At 39.8% G+C, this 15,447-nt stretch overlaps 1 protein-coding gene across 4 annotated transcripts in view; it reads left to right on the forward strand.

Annotated features, from left to right (window-relative positions):
* The window catches only part of LOC139368713 (helicase ARIP4-like), a 93,676-nt gene that overhangs the window by 35,325 nt on the left and 42,904 nt on the right, over positions 1-15,447 (forward strand). For all 4 annotated transcript variants that reach the window (XM_071107996.1, XM_071107999.1, XM_071107998.1 and 1 more), the window contains 2 exons: positions 12,706-12,943; positions 14,549-14,685. In XM_071107996.1, the coding sequence (XP_070964097.1) occupies positions 12,706-12,943; positions 14,549-14,685 (375 nt within the window). The remainder of the gene's footprint in view (positions 1-12,705; positions 12,944-14,548; positions 14,686-15,447) is intronic.

A 15,447-nucleotide genomic window follows, 5' to 3' on the forward strand; every position in this document is an offset into this window, starting at 1 on the left:
AGCCCATCCCACTTATCTCTGCTGGCCACCCTCTTCAGATTTCTACGCAACATACAGTGCCTTGCGAAAGTATTCGGCCCCCTTGAACTTTGCGACCTTTTGCCACATTTCAGGCTTCAAACATAAAGATATAAAACTGTCTTTTTTTTGTGAAGAATCAACAACAAGTGGGACACAATCATGAAGTGGAACGACATTTATTGGATATTTCAAACTTTTTTAACAAATCAAAAACTGAAAAATTGGGCGTGCAAAATTATTCAGCCCCCTTAAGTTAATACTTTGTAGCGCCACCTTTTGCTGCGATTACAGCTGTAAGTCGCTTGGGGTATGTCTCTATCAGTTTTGCACATCGAGAGACTGAATTTTTTTCCCATTCCTCCTTGCAAAACTGCTCGAGCTCAGTGAGGTTGGATGGAGAGCATTTGTGAACAGCAGTTTTCAGTTCTTTCCACAGATTCTCGATTGGATTCAGGTCTGGACTTTGACTTGGCCATTCTAACACCTGGATATGTTTATTTTTGAACCATTCCATTGTAGATTTTGCTTTATGTTTTGGATCATTGTCTTGTTGGAAGACAAATCTCCGTCCCAGTCTCAGGTCTTTTGCAGACTCCATCAGGTTTTCTTCCAGAATGGTCCTGTATTTGGCTCCATCCATCTTCCCATCAATTTTAACCATCTTCCCTGTCCCTGCTGAAGAAAAGCAGGCCCAAACCATGATGCTGCCACCACCATGTTTGACAGTGGGGATGGTGTGTTCAGCTGTGTTGCTTTTACGCCAAACATAATGTTTTGCATTGTTGCCAAAAAGTTCAATTTTGGTTTCATCTGACCAGAGCACCTTCTTCCACATGTTTGGTGTGTCTCCCAGGTGGCTTGTGGCAAACTTTAAACAACACTTTTTATGGATATCTTTAAGAAATGGCTTTCTTCTTGCCACTCGTCCATAAAGTCCAGATTTGTGCAATATACGACTGATTGTTGTCCTATGGACAGAGTCTCCCACCTCAGCTGTAGATCTCTGCAGTTCATCCAGAGTGATCATGGGCCTCTTGGCTGCATCTCTGATCAGTCTTCTCCTTGTATGAGCTGAAAGTTTAGAGGGACGGCCAGGTCTTGGTAGATTTGCAGTGGTCTGATACTCCTTCCATTTCAATATTATCGCTTGCACAGTGCTCCTTGGGATGTTTAAAGCTTGGGAAATCTTTTTGTATCCAAATCCGGCTTTAAACTTCTTCACAACAGTATCTCGGACCTGCCTGGTGTGTTCCTTGTTCTTCATGATGCTCTCTGCGCTTTTAACGGACCTCTGAGACTATCACAGTGCAGGTGCATTTATACGGAGACTTGATTACACACAGGTGGATTGTATTTATCATCATTAGTCATTTAGGTCAACATTGGATCATTCAGAGATCCTCACTGAACTTCTGGAGAGAGTTTGCTGCACTGAAGGTAAAGGGGCTGAATAATTTTGCACGCCCAATTTTTCAGTTTTTGATTTGTTAAAAAAGTTTGAAATATCCAATAAATGTCGTTCCACTTCATGATTGTGTCCCACTTGTTGTTGATTCTTCACAAAAAAATACAGTTTTATATCTTTATGTTTGAAGCGTGAAATGTGGCAAAAGGTCGCAAAGTTCAAGGGGGCCGAATACTTTCGCAAGGCACTGTATATCTTTCAACTATGCTGTGATGTTTTAACGTACCATTTCAATCTATCTAATCGAATAGAATCCAGATTGTGAGTTGAAGATAAATACTTTTACTAAGAGTATTAGTAAATGACTGACCCGGTCTCTCCAGATCTCCTAACAGTACTATTTCTAGGGTAAATTTTAGATTAATGCTATGCATTTTCAGCCATTCCTGAACCTGAGACCAGAAACAGGCTACCTGTGGGCAATACCAAAATAAATGGTCTATTGATTCTGTATCCTCACAACAAAATCTGCAGAGCTTCAATGATTTTATGCCCCAAATATTCAACATTTTGTTGGTGGCAAGAATTCTATATAATAATGTTAGATAAATATCACAAAGTTTTAAATCTTGCGTTATATCAACTCATACACCCTGTACCATGGAATCGGTACATAAAAATCTCTTCCCAACTATTTTGCAATCTGTATGGCACAGTTATCAACATCCTGGTCCTCCAAATTAAACTGGTATACTTTCCTATTTATGCTATTTTTATTCCTCCACCAGTTTTGATCCTTTTATATTGTGGAAACAGACCAGTTCCCTGCCTCCTCCATTTTTCAGGTAATGCTGTAATAAATTGGTTGTACTCATGGATTGAGCAGACCTTCCTGTACAATTATAATAACTCTGTGAAGGACATAACTCTACCATTCCAATTTACAATATCGTTTAAAGAACAAATACCCTTTTCAAACATCTTTCCCATAAATACAGGTATTTTATCAACCAGCACATTTGAGTTCAGCCATAATATTTGTATCTTTTCAGGGGGGTGAAATTGAAATTGTAGCCAGCTCTAAAATGTTTGTTTGAAAAAGAGTTTTACTTTTTTAAAGTATAATTTTCAGTTAATTGTGCAATCTGCACAAAGCCAAAAAGGCAATTTTTAAACAATGGATGAGCTTTTCTTAGTAATGTAAAACTTTTGAATAAGTAGCGGTTTAGTGGTTTTATATTTAATAACCTCAACCCACCCAATTTATATGCATTATATAGATAGGCACGCTTTATTTTGTCTGGTTTAGCATCCCAGATAAAGCAAAATATTTTTTGCTCATATGATTTGAAAAACTAATCATCAGGAGTAGGCAGCACCATGAGTAAGTGATTAAACTGAGATATGATTAAGGAGTTAATCAGGGCAATTTTTCCATAAATAGACAGGTATTTACCTCTCCATGGTTGCAGGGTCTATTTCTATTGAAATTCATGTGGCAAGCTTATTTATGTCTTTTGGGATATGAATACCAAGTATGTCTACTTCACCATCAGCCCACTTAATAGGTAAACTGCAGGGTAATGTAAAAGTTATTTTTTTTTAAAGAACCAATACGTAATTTTTAATCTTATCATAATTAGGTTTTAGTCCAGAGAGTACAGACAAGTTATCTGGTTCTTTAATGAGACATTGCAGGGATCTAGCTTGCAGACTTAATATAAAACTTGTCATCGGCATACATGGACACCGTTTGTTTTTAAACCTTGGATTTCTAATCCTCTAATGTTATTGGATCTGATTTTAATAGCTAGCATTTCGATGGCCATAACGAATAGATATGGTGACAGCGGATAGCCTTGTTTAACTTCTCTTGACAATTCAAAACTCTGAGAAGTAGCCGTTATTTACTATTTTACACCTGGTGTTGCTATAGATTATTTTGACCCGTTTTATAAGAGAAATCACTGAAACATTTATAAATAAAATCCAGTCTTACTTTATCAAATGCCTTTTCAAAATCCAATATAAATACCAGGCCTGGCTTCTTAGATGTTTCATGATCTATTATTTCTAGTAGTTATAGTATAGCCTAGTGGTTAGAGCGTTGGACTAGTAACCGGAAAGTTGCAAGTTCAAACCCCCAAGCTGACAAGGTACAAATCTGTCGTTCTGCCCCTGAACAGGCAGTTAACCCACTGTTCCTAGGCCGTCATTGAAAATAAGAATTTGTTCTTAACTGACTTGCCTGGTTAAATAAAGGTAAAAAATATTATCCCCAATGTATCGTCCATCTAAAAAACCTGTCTGATCAGGATGAACAATACCTGGTAAAACCTTTTTAATTCTGAGTGCTATGCATTTCACTAGTATTTTTGCATCACAACATTGAAGTGTAAGGGGCCTCCAGTGTTTTAGATGTACTGGGTCTTTATATATGCTGTCTGGATCTTGTTTTTAATAAGATAAATCAGACATTCCTGTTTAGTACCTGACAGACTACCATTTGTATAGGAGTAGTTAAACAATCTAACAATGGAGCTTTTAGTATATCAAAAAAGGCTTGATATACCTCTAGCGGGATGCCTTCAAGCCTTGGGGGTTTTCCAGACTGAAAGGATTTAATAGCCTCAAAGTTCTTCCTCTAATTTGGCTTTCTCACTGGTCTTTTCTGTACATTTGTTAATGTTCTATTTTTTATATTATTTGGAAATAATAACTTACCCTAATCTTCATTCAGTGGGAGAGGATGGGATGGAAAAGAGAACATCTGCCTAAAATAATTAGCTTCCTCTTTTAAAATATCATTCGGAGAATCATAGATGACTCTGTCTTCAGTAACGAGTTTCTGCAAATTATGTTTGTTAGCGTTTCTGTATTGGAGATTCAGGAAGAATTTTGTGCATTTTTCTCCATATTCCATCCAGTTTGCTTTATTTTTGTAATAGATTACATTAGATCGTTCTTGAATAAGTTCCTCAAGTTCTTTTTGTTTTTCTTCTAACTTATTTTGTATCTCTGTAGTATCATTTTTATTGCTGTGTACTTGTACTATTAGTTCATGGATTTCCCTTGTCAGTCATGTCTCTTTAGCCAGAAACTGCTTTTTTTTAAATTATTGATGAATATTGAATTGAATGACCTCTGAAGGTACATTTAAAGGTACCCCAAACAATAAGGGGATTTGCTGAACCTATATTATACTGGAAAACTCAGTTATAAATGATTTTGTCTTAGTTAAAAATAAGTTGTCCTCCAGTAAACTTTGATTAAATTTCCAATATACCCAATTCGATGATGATCCGATCTCATTCTTTCTCCTATTAAAACTTTTTGGTCTCCATGTATATCTCCATGTATATCTCACTAGGTTGGGATTTTTTAGTCTCCAAATATCCAGTGTTTCTAATGTGTCCATAATATTTGTGATTTCCTTAAGGGCACGGTGATAGTTTGTAGAGTGATTACCTTTACGGTCCATTGAAGTACTTAGCACTGTGTTATAGTCTCCTACCGTAATGATTTGTTCATTTGTCGCCTGTAAGTTCAATAAATTGGTTTAAATGTTTTCAAAGAAGTATGGATCATCCTTATTTGGACCATATAGGTTAATGAGCCAAATCTATTTTTCGTCCACTTTCATGTTCAAAAAGATCCACCTTCCTTGCGACTCATTCCTGACTATTTGCACATTCAGATCGACATTTTTGTTCATTAATATCATCACACCTTTTGAGTTCCTTTAAGGATGTAGAGTGAGTTTCCTGTAAACAGTATATGTTATATTCCTTTGGCCATAGTTAGTGCTTGTAAAGTTACTGCCATCAGAGGTATTGTGACGGTCGAAATTAGAGCTTTCAAATGTCTGATATTTAGAATTCCAGAAATAGGTTCTAGCAATATTGGTTTTATTCCCTTGCCTGTGAGCCAATGCCACAGATGTTAGAAAATTGAGACAAGATATTGTGTGTAGTAAATCTGAGTAGGTTGATGTGTATGATATTGGATGTGATTTAGTGAGAGTTTGTACGATGTCTGTATAGGAGTAAGACTATAATGTGTGCTGTCCAAATAAATAATAACTCGGCCAATTTGCATGGTTGATTGTCTGTGTGTAACATGTAGTGTGTATAGCCGTAATAGTCATGATGATAATTGTAATCCATATCGTATCCATATCGTATCACTGTCATAGTTGCTTCATAATTACCTTCATTGAAAAACACATCCCAGCATTTCCATAGCAATTGGCGTTTCACGTGATCTTGAAAGAGACCTTGCATTACTGTAGAGACGGCTTCACTACAATATTCCAAACAATACGTTATTATTCCCCAATGCACCTATTCTGATATCTTCCCCTTGCTTGTTGTAAACATATATAAACTTGTAGACAAATGCATAAAAAAAGATAGACAAGAAATATATTAAATTATAAAACAGTTTGGCAATGGAGTGAGTGGAAAGAGAGAAAGGGAGAGTGAGAAGAGAGCGAGATCGTGTGTATGTATAAGTCCGTATGTGTAAGCGAGCATGTAAATGAGTACGTGTGTGTTCATATCCACTTCATAATGTTCAGATATTTTTACAGTTCCCATACTTTCTTTTTTTTCCGTAACCTAAAGTCCCTATAGAATTTAGTACAGCTATGGACAGCTATTCCGAGACAGCTCCATAAGACCATCTATAAAGAGTTTGTCCACAATGAGAAAGGCACGCTTAACCTTCTCCCTCTATTGCCGTTGTACTGGATACAGTCTCTTGTGACGTTCGTTTATCTCCCTTGGAAATTGGTAATTGAGACTGAATTTGGTCCCTTTTTAAGCTCCTTTCCCCTGCTTTTGATCAGCTCCTTTTGTTGGTAGTGTTCAAATTTTGCGAGGATTGGTCAGGGACCCTTAGTCTTGTCTCTCCAACTCCATGAATTCTCTGATCGTGCCCTCTGGATTATTGGATGCGTCCTCAGGAATCCCAGAAAAAAATAGATTTTCACGCATGCTACAACATTTGTATGTCTAGTAGCGCCTACTTCATCACCCTGTTTTCCCTAGGTAGACAATCCATGTTGGAATTGTGGATTTTTACCCTGGCTGTGAGTGCCTTGCTCTCTCCTTTAAGCGTGAGAATTTCACTCTGGCTAATCTCCAAACTCCCCCTCAGCCCTCCTACCTCCTCACACAACCTTTCCAGTGTTGCATTGATTTCAGCCAGAGCACTAGCCTCTATTTCAACAGTAAGTAAATCATCTGTGTCTGTAGATGAATCTGTTTTTCTTTTTTTGAATTGGGTTAAAGTTATTTTGTGAGGTAGTTAGATCTTTCCATGATGGAGTATGTTGTTCCTCCATAGCGTAAAGCTGTTTGTACTCGTCGATTTCCCCCAGGATCTCCTTAGTATCCAGGTTGGCTCTTTACTGCACCCAGTTGTTTTACGAAAATATAACAATTAGTCTTTCCCACGACGACAGGTGTCTATAGTACAGCCAGCTAGAACTCGTGGAATCCACACACAAATGGAACACAAACCTGCCAGCCATGAAGGCTAACCGCGTCGTGGAATCCTTAGCAACATAACTTTAGTTCTGAGTATATTTGATTTAATTAAAAATATTTAATATAAACAACCAACCGAGTGTAGACAGTAGAATGTTCTGTTGTCCACTCTGATGACGTATGTTGCTTGATGAGGTTGAAAGCCCAACACAAGGATCGATTAGTTGTGCCTTCTGAGATGCCGTTCTGCACACCACTGTTGTACTGTCCCATTATTTGTCTGTTTTTGTTTTCCACATGACACACTGTCTGTAGGAGCAATCCATGTTCATGAACATGGTCGTGTACCTAATAAACTAGCCACTGAGTGTGATTGATTGCTGTTCAAATTGTTGTTTGGATGCTGGCTACCTTAACTTGGCCTGATGAGGCTTTGGTCTACAACTTTGATTAGGGTGGTGGCCACAAAAAATCAGAATTCATGAGGGGCCACAGTCTGCATACCCACATCCATAACCACATGCAGTCAGAGCTGTACCTAGCCTTTTGGGGGCCCTAAGGGAACCTAAGGGAAATTCACTCAATTTGTAGTTTTAAAGCAAATTTCCAGCACGTCTACACATTTTTCCAAATCTGAGTGAGAGTGACTTGCAAAATCAATGAGGTTCCCCTGGTCACTAATTCAACCATGATTACTACAAGTTTGGTTAATTAGTCTAGCCAGCTATCTAATCTAAAACATGTTAGCTGACATGGGCTAATTGAGTGACTGACCATTTTTTTTCACAGCCACATTTCGGAATTGTACCTTGCGCATTCTACTATTCTTGAGACCCCAATTGAGTTCCAAAAAAGATTTTTAAAAATATATGTATTTAAAACATTTTGCAAATAATTTTTGTGGGGGGGTGGTATTGATTAGCGGGCCTACAAAAACAGCCGCCAGTTGCTCATCCCTGGTTTACATGGTACAGGCTGAACATAACCCACACTAAACTACCATCCTAAATCACCCCCTGGTTTTCTCTTGGTGTTGGTGTACTTTAGGATCTTGATAATCAAAGCTGACCTAGATATTAATAGGCTTAGTCCCAGCTGTTGCATAAGGGTCAGAGTTTTTTTCACTGGTAAGGGAGTTATTTCTGGAACCAAAATCAGGAAGACAAGTCAATGAATTACCCTTTCGTCCCATACATAGCTATTTGTGACTGTTTGATTTACCCCCCCCCCCCCCCCCACACACACACACACACTTCCTAGAAGTGCATTCTGATACTTCTCACTGTCACTGAAGAACATTCTCTCACTCTCACCCCCCCTCAGCCAGTGACTTCCCCCACCCTCACTTTCTGACTGTAAACTGTGCTCTGTCTGTACTGTATGGATGTGAATCATCATAAGGCATTTCAGGAATCTGTTATGTAACTGTCCTTTACGGTAGTGGGAAGGGGAGGAGTGGAGGCGACTCCGGGACGAGTTGGTAGAGCATGGCGCTTGCAACGCCAGATTTGTGGGTTCGAAAGTATGAATGTATGCACTCACTGCTGTAAGTCTCTCTGGATAAGAGCGTGTGTAAAATGGTCTGAATTTGAATCTGTCTCCTTGGCTTGTAACCTTTTTTGAAATGTTTAGATGTTTTTTCAGTAGCAGTCTCCTTTTAGAAGGGTTTGCTCCTGGCACTTACGCCAGGGTTACATTGATTAGGGCATGCAACAGAAAATGTTTTAACTTCTTGCAACGGAAAACAAAAATTAATTGTTTTATTTTTGACATGTTCAGGTATTCCCTACGTGTTTCAATGTGTTTTGTAAACAATATGACCCAGTGCAGGGAGGTGGGAGTGACTGGTGATGAAGAACAAGACTGATAAACTGCCTGGCAATTGGCAAAGGGTTTGCTTCCTACAGAAAGGTCACTTTAGTCTATGTTCCGTCCCAGAGAGAGAAATTACGTCTGGACTTGTACCGCGGCTGCAACAGAAGGATGAAGTACAAAAACATGTACACAGCCTTTCGACTACCTCCTAGATTACATAATGTATCCCTTTTTAAAATGGGTTGAATACCTCTTTTCATATTAGGGTTTTGTGCCCAACCTTTCAATAAGCTCTGTATTATTTCTGTTGTTAAATTGGTTTGTAAAACCAATATGACAGAGGTCACAATGGGACTGTTTTGGATGTTAACGGAACTGAATTCAGAGCAAAGAGGTCGTTTTGTAGATGGTTAGTCGGAGAGAGCATTTTATGTCATTTGTTTTTCTACTCTGTTGGCTCACCACCAGCCTCTGTCTGCATTATATCAATTACTTTTCTTCCTGTTTGGCCTTTTCTCTCTTTTGAATGTTCATCATGTTTTAGTTGGAGGCTTTCCTGGCTGGGTTTTCATAAAGGTTTCACTTTGATCCCTATCTAGTGTACTACTTTTGAGAAGGACCCACATAGGGCTTTGGTCAGTGTATATAGGGAATAGGGTGCCATTTTAGACACCTGCTCAGTGAAACGTAACAAGCTCCAGGTGTTCCTGCCTCACCACTCTGCCCTTGGAGTCTGGTTCTGAGATAGAGTAGTCTGGCTGGACTGGACCAAACTTGGCCCAAGATGGATGTTCTGTCCTGACTGATGTGCTGTTGGGTCAGTCTGGGTTCAAAGGTTGGCTATGCTAATAGCTGTCAGTGTGGGGCAGTGATGTTTTTCTGGTTGAAAATTGTGTATGTGGATCTGAGCAGGACAGGACAATACAGGACTGGGTCAAGCTTGAGTGACAAGCTGGGCTTATAGGTAGGTAAAAGAGCCATATACAGTGAAAGTATTCAGAAATTATTCATACCCCTTGAATTATTCCACATTTTGTTGTGTTAAAGCCTGAATGCAAAATGGATTGCATTTTTTCCCTGTTACCCATTTAACACACTACCCCCATAATGACAAAGTGAAAACATGTTTTTAGAAATGTTATAAAATGCATAAAAAAATGAAATCCCGAAATATCTGATTTAAATAAATATTTGCTATGACCAAATTGAGCTCCATTTTCCTTTGATCGTCATTGATGTACAGTTGAAGTTGAAGTTTACATCCACTTGGGTTGGAGTCATTAAAACTCGTTTTTCAACCACTCCACAAATTTCTTGTTAACAAACTATAGTTTTGGCAAGTCAGTTAGGACATCTACTTTGCATGACACAAGTATGTTTTTCCAACAATTGTTTACAGACAGATTATTTCACTTGTAATTCACTGTCTCACAATTCCAGTGGGTCAGATGTTTACATACACTAAGTTGACTGTGCCTTTAATAAACAGCTTGGAAAATTCCAGAAAATTATGTCATGGCTTTAGAAGCTTCTGATAGGCTGATTTCCATCATTTGAGTTATTTGGAGGTGTACCTGTGGATGTATTTCAAGGCATACCTTCAAACTCAGTGCCTCTTTGCTTGACATCATGGGGAAAATCAAAAGAAATCAGCCAAGACCTTAGAAAAATAATTGTAGACCTCCACAAGTCTGGTTCATCCTTGGGAGCAATTTCCAAATGCCTGAAGGTACCATGTTCATCTGTACAAACAATAGTATGCAAGTATAAACACCATGGGACCATGCAGCTGTCTTACCGCTTCGGAAGAAGATGCGTTCTGTCTCCTAGCGATGAATGTACTTTGGTACAAAAAGTGCAAATCAATCCCAGAACAACAGCAAAGGAACTTGTGAAGATGCTGGAGAAAACCGGTACAAAAGTATCTATATTCACAGTAAAACGAGTCTTATATCGACACAACCTGAAAGGCTGCTCATCAAGGAAGAAGCCACTGCTCTAAAACCGCCATAAAAAAGCCAGACTACGGTTTGCAACTGCACATAGGGACAAAGATGGTACTTTTTGGAGAAATGTCCTCTTGTCTAATGAAACAAAAATAGAACTGTTTAGCCATAATGACCATCGTTATGTTTGGAGGAAAAAGGGGGAGGCTTGCAAGCTGAAGAAAACCATCCCAACCGTGAAGCACGGGGGTGGCAGCATCATGTTGTGAGGGTGCTTTGCTGCAGGAGCGACTGGTGCACTTCACAAAATAGATGGCATCATGAGGGGAGAAAATTATGTGGATATTTTGAAGCAGGAAGTTAAAGCTTGGTCGCATATGGGTCTTCCAAATGGACAATGATCCCAAGCATACTTTCAAAGTTTTGGCAAAATGGCTTAAGGACAACAAAATCAAGGTATTGGAGTGGCCATCACAAAGCCCTGACCTGAATCTTATATGCGAGCAAGGAGGCCTTCAAAACTGACTGTTACACCAGCTCTGTCAGGAGGAATGGGCCAAAATTCACCCAACTTATTGTGGGAAGCTTGTGGAAGGCTACCTGAAAAGTTTGACCCAAGTTAAACAATTTAAAGGCAATGCTACCAATATTAATTGAGTGTATGTAAATGTCTGACCCACTGGGAATGTGATTAAAGAAATAGAAGCTGAAATAATAATTCTCTACTATTATTCTGACATTTCACATTCTTAAAATAAAGTGATCCTAGCTGACCTACAACAGGGAATTGTTACTAGGATTAAATGTCAGAAATTGTGAAAAACTTGAGTTTAAATGTATTTGGCTAAGGTGTGTGTGTGTGTGTGTGTGTGTGTGTGTGTAGACTTCTGACTTCAACTGTAACTACAACGTGATTGGAGTCCACCTGTGGCCAATTTAAATTGTTTGGACATGTTTGAAAATAAACACACTTGTTTATATAAGGTTGACAGTGCATGTCAGAGCAGAAACTATACCATGAAGTCCAAGGAACTGTCTGTAGATCTCTGAGGAAGAATTGTGATGAGGCATATCTGGGGAAGGGTGTGAAACAGTTTATAGAGTGTTAAAGGTTTCCAAGATGTGCTAAGCTGATACGGACATACTCCAGGCTGAACATTTCCGCCAAAGATGCTTTTACAAAATTTGGACTCGGTGAATACTTATGTAAAAATGTGCTAAAATCTATTTCATCCATTTTTTTATTTTTTATTCAGCCTGTAACACAACAAAATGTGGAATAAGTCAAGGGTTATGAATATATGACTAGGTGGGGCTTGGTTGAGCTGTATTAGGTTGCATTGAGCATGTCAGTGTTGGCTACAATGTGACAGTGGAGAGATGTATGTGGATCATACTGAGAGGGCTGTTTATGTGGGCCATAACCTTGGTTTCCTCCCCAACCTTGTTTGTCACTCTTTCCAGCCGCATGGCAAGCCAGAATCACCTGCCCATAGCCCCAGTGGTCAGGGTTTCATAAGCTCCCCATATTTATTAGCACTTACATAAGCACCCCAGATCTAGTTCAGTGTCTCCAGTCTGGAGGCAGGGCCAGACAGGTTTGTATCCAACTCTGGCCCAGTCACTCCCTGTTAACCACAAAAAAAGTGTGTGTCTCAATGGATCTTTTATATCAATCTCTCTGGCTCAGTTTTTTTTTTAACTGTTCTTGAATCCGTTTTTACCCTTCCTTCAGTGATGGCGCAATCCATGCCTGTTATATACAACTCCAGTCCTCAAGTACCCTGGAGAAGCATACCTGATTCAACAAGTCAACTAATCATCAGGCCCTCAATGAGTTGAATCTGTATTTTATGTCCAGGGTTACAATAAAACTGTGCAGTTGGGGGTACTCAAGGGCTGCAGTTAGGATCCACTGATATACAGCGTACCTTTTTTTTATAGGTTTTCAATCAACATTTATTTGAATTGATTTATGTTTTGTATACCAATATTTACACCCTTCCCCCTCTGTCTCTCTTTACAGACCAGCCTCATACCGCTCCCTTCAGCTCGGGGAATGAAGCACAGGGAGGGGACTCTGCGGGATGGCAGTGCACCCCCCCACCTACCTCAGCCTCGGGGGAGACGCCGTCCCACCCCTCAACACAGCCCCACTCTCGACTGTCCTCACGGCCTGAGAACCAAATCCCCTCGCAGTCCCTGAGTGGAACCAAGAAGAGGTCCCACTCCAACAAACCTGCACACATGAGGAGGAACATCAGGTATGACCCCTGACCTCCTGAAAACATCCAAACTCACAGATATAGAGAACAACATCTAATATAAGCCCTTAACCAGCTTCAAAGAGGCAATGAATGGAGATATTTAACCATTAATTCTTTAACTCTTTATCATCTATCCATACAGCACACGTAGTGTATCTTCAACTGTGTTCTCTTGCATTATCTAGCATTCTGTCTTGTTAATTTTCCCTAGAGAGGGCTCACTATGAAGGCTCTAAGTAGAATATCTCTGTATTACTCAAGTCAACTCAACAAGTCAATCATGCTGCCATGAGTGGGATTATTTCCCCAGTGTTTATTACAGTATTACAGCTCTCTCTCACGCTCACTCACACACACACAGAGATATGTTTACTAGACCAAAAGTATGTGTACACCCCTTCAAATGAGAGGATTTGGCTATTTCTGACAGGTGTATAAATCAAGCACACAGCCATGCCGTCTCCATAGACCAACATTGGCAGTAGAATGGCCCCTACTGAAGAGCTCCATGACTTTCAATGTGGCACTATAATAGGATGCTACCTTTCCAACAAGTCAGTTCGTCAATGCTAGAGCTGCCCCGGTCAACTGTAAGTGCTGTTATTGTGAAGTGGAAACATCTAGGAGCGACACTCACTACTGAGTTCCAAACTGCCTCTGGAAGCAATGTCAGCACAAGGACTGTTAGTCGGGGGCTTCATGAAATGGGTTTTCATGGCCGAGCAGCCGCACACAAGCCTAAGGTCGCCATGCGCAATGCCAAGCGTCGGCTGGAGTGGTGTAAAGCTCGCCTCCATTGGACTCTGGAGCAGTGGAAATGCGTTCTCTGGAGTGATTAATCACGCTTCACCATCTGGCAGTCTGACACATGGATCTGGGTTTGGCAGATGCCAGTAGTATGCTACCTGCCCGAATGCATAGTGCCAACTGTAAAGTTTGGTGGAGGAGTAGTAATGGTCTGGGGCTGTTTTTCATGGTTTGGGCAAGGCCCCTTAGTTCAAGTGAAGGGAAATCTTAACGCTACAGCATAGAATAACATTCTAGACAATTTTGTGGCTCCAACTTTTTGGCAACAGTTATGGGAAGGCCCTTTCCTGTTTCAGCAGGCCAATGCCCCCGTGCACAAGCGAGGTCCATACAGAAATTATTTGTCGATCGGTGTGGAAGAACTTGACTGGCGAGCCAGGCCTAATCGCCCAACATCAGTGGCTGACTTCAATAAGGCTCTTGTGGCTGAATGAAAGCAAGTCGCCGCAGCAATGTTCCAACATCTAGTGGAAAGTCTTCCCAGAAGAGGGGAGGCTGTTATAGCAGCAAAGGGGGATCAACTCTATATTATTGCCCATGATTTTAGAATGAGATACATATACATGCATACATGCGTGCACACACACAAACACACACAGATATATACACATACACACAAAGGAACACATACAGCATTAGTAATGTATATCTCCATGCGATCTGGCTCGGTCTAGTCAGTCTGTTGGCCTTATAACAGAGATGGGTGCCTGGTGCCTATTATGAGCTCTCTTCTCCTTCTCCATCCCTCTCTGTCTCTCTCTCTGTCTTGTCTCTCTCTTCCTCTATGTGATGTAGAAAGCTACTGAGGGAGCAGCAGTTGGAGGCGGTGACCAAAGCTGCCCAGCAGGAGGAGCTGGAGAGGCGGCAGAGGCTGGAACAACAGAGGAAGGAAGGGCACGTCCCTGTGGTCCTGCTACCTGAGTACACACCAGGTGAAGACAGACACTCACACAAACACACACAATTGATAGCTGGAGTGTCAAATCAGAAATATTTTTGTCTTGAATTACTCTACTCTTTAAGTATAATATTATCGTAGTATCATAATAGAAGATACCAGGCCTGGTCTTCATAGCAGATTTTGAAAAGGCGTTTTTATAAAGTACGACTAGAATGTATATATAAATGCCTGGATTACTTTAATTTTAATAGTTATGTACAGCATCCCCAGGTGTAAAATAGTAAATAATAGTTAGTTCAAAGTTTTGAGCTTTAAGAGGAGTATAGCAAGGCTGTCCATTGTCTGCATATCTATTTATTATGGCCATTTGAAATGCTGCTATTCAAATTAGATCCAACAAGAACATCAAGGGGTTAGAAATTCAGGGTATAAAAACTAAAGTGTCAATGTATGCTGATGACTCAAGTTATTTCTTAAGTCTGCAATCTGGATCACTGCACAGTCTCCTTGACGATCTTGATCACTTTTAATTATGACAAATGTACCATATTACGTATTGGATCGTAAAAATACATTGTTTTCACCACCTTGTAGTTTACCAATAAAATGGGCGGATGTTGAAGTAGACATACTTGATATTCATATCTCAAAAAATAATAATGAACTTATCACAATCAATTTTAATAGAAAGTTAGCAAAAATAGATAAGATTCTGCAACCATCGATAGTTAATACTTGTCTATTTATGGAAAAATCACATTGTGATAGGATCAAATAGTTAATCAGTTTACTT

Source organism: Oncorhynchus clarkii, chromosome 16 (assembly GCF_045791955.1).
Source record: "Oncorhynchus clarkii lewisi isolate Uvic-CL-2024 chromosome 16, UVic_Ocla_1.0, whole genome shotgun sequence".
NCBI classification, from domain to species: Eukaryota; Metazoa; Chordata; class Actinopteri; order Salmoniformes; family Salmonidae; genus Oncorhynchus; species Oncorhynchus clarkii.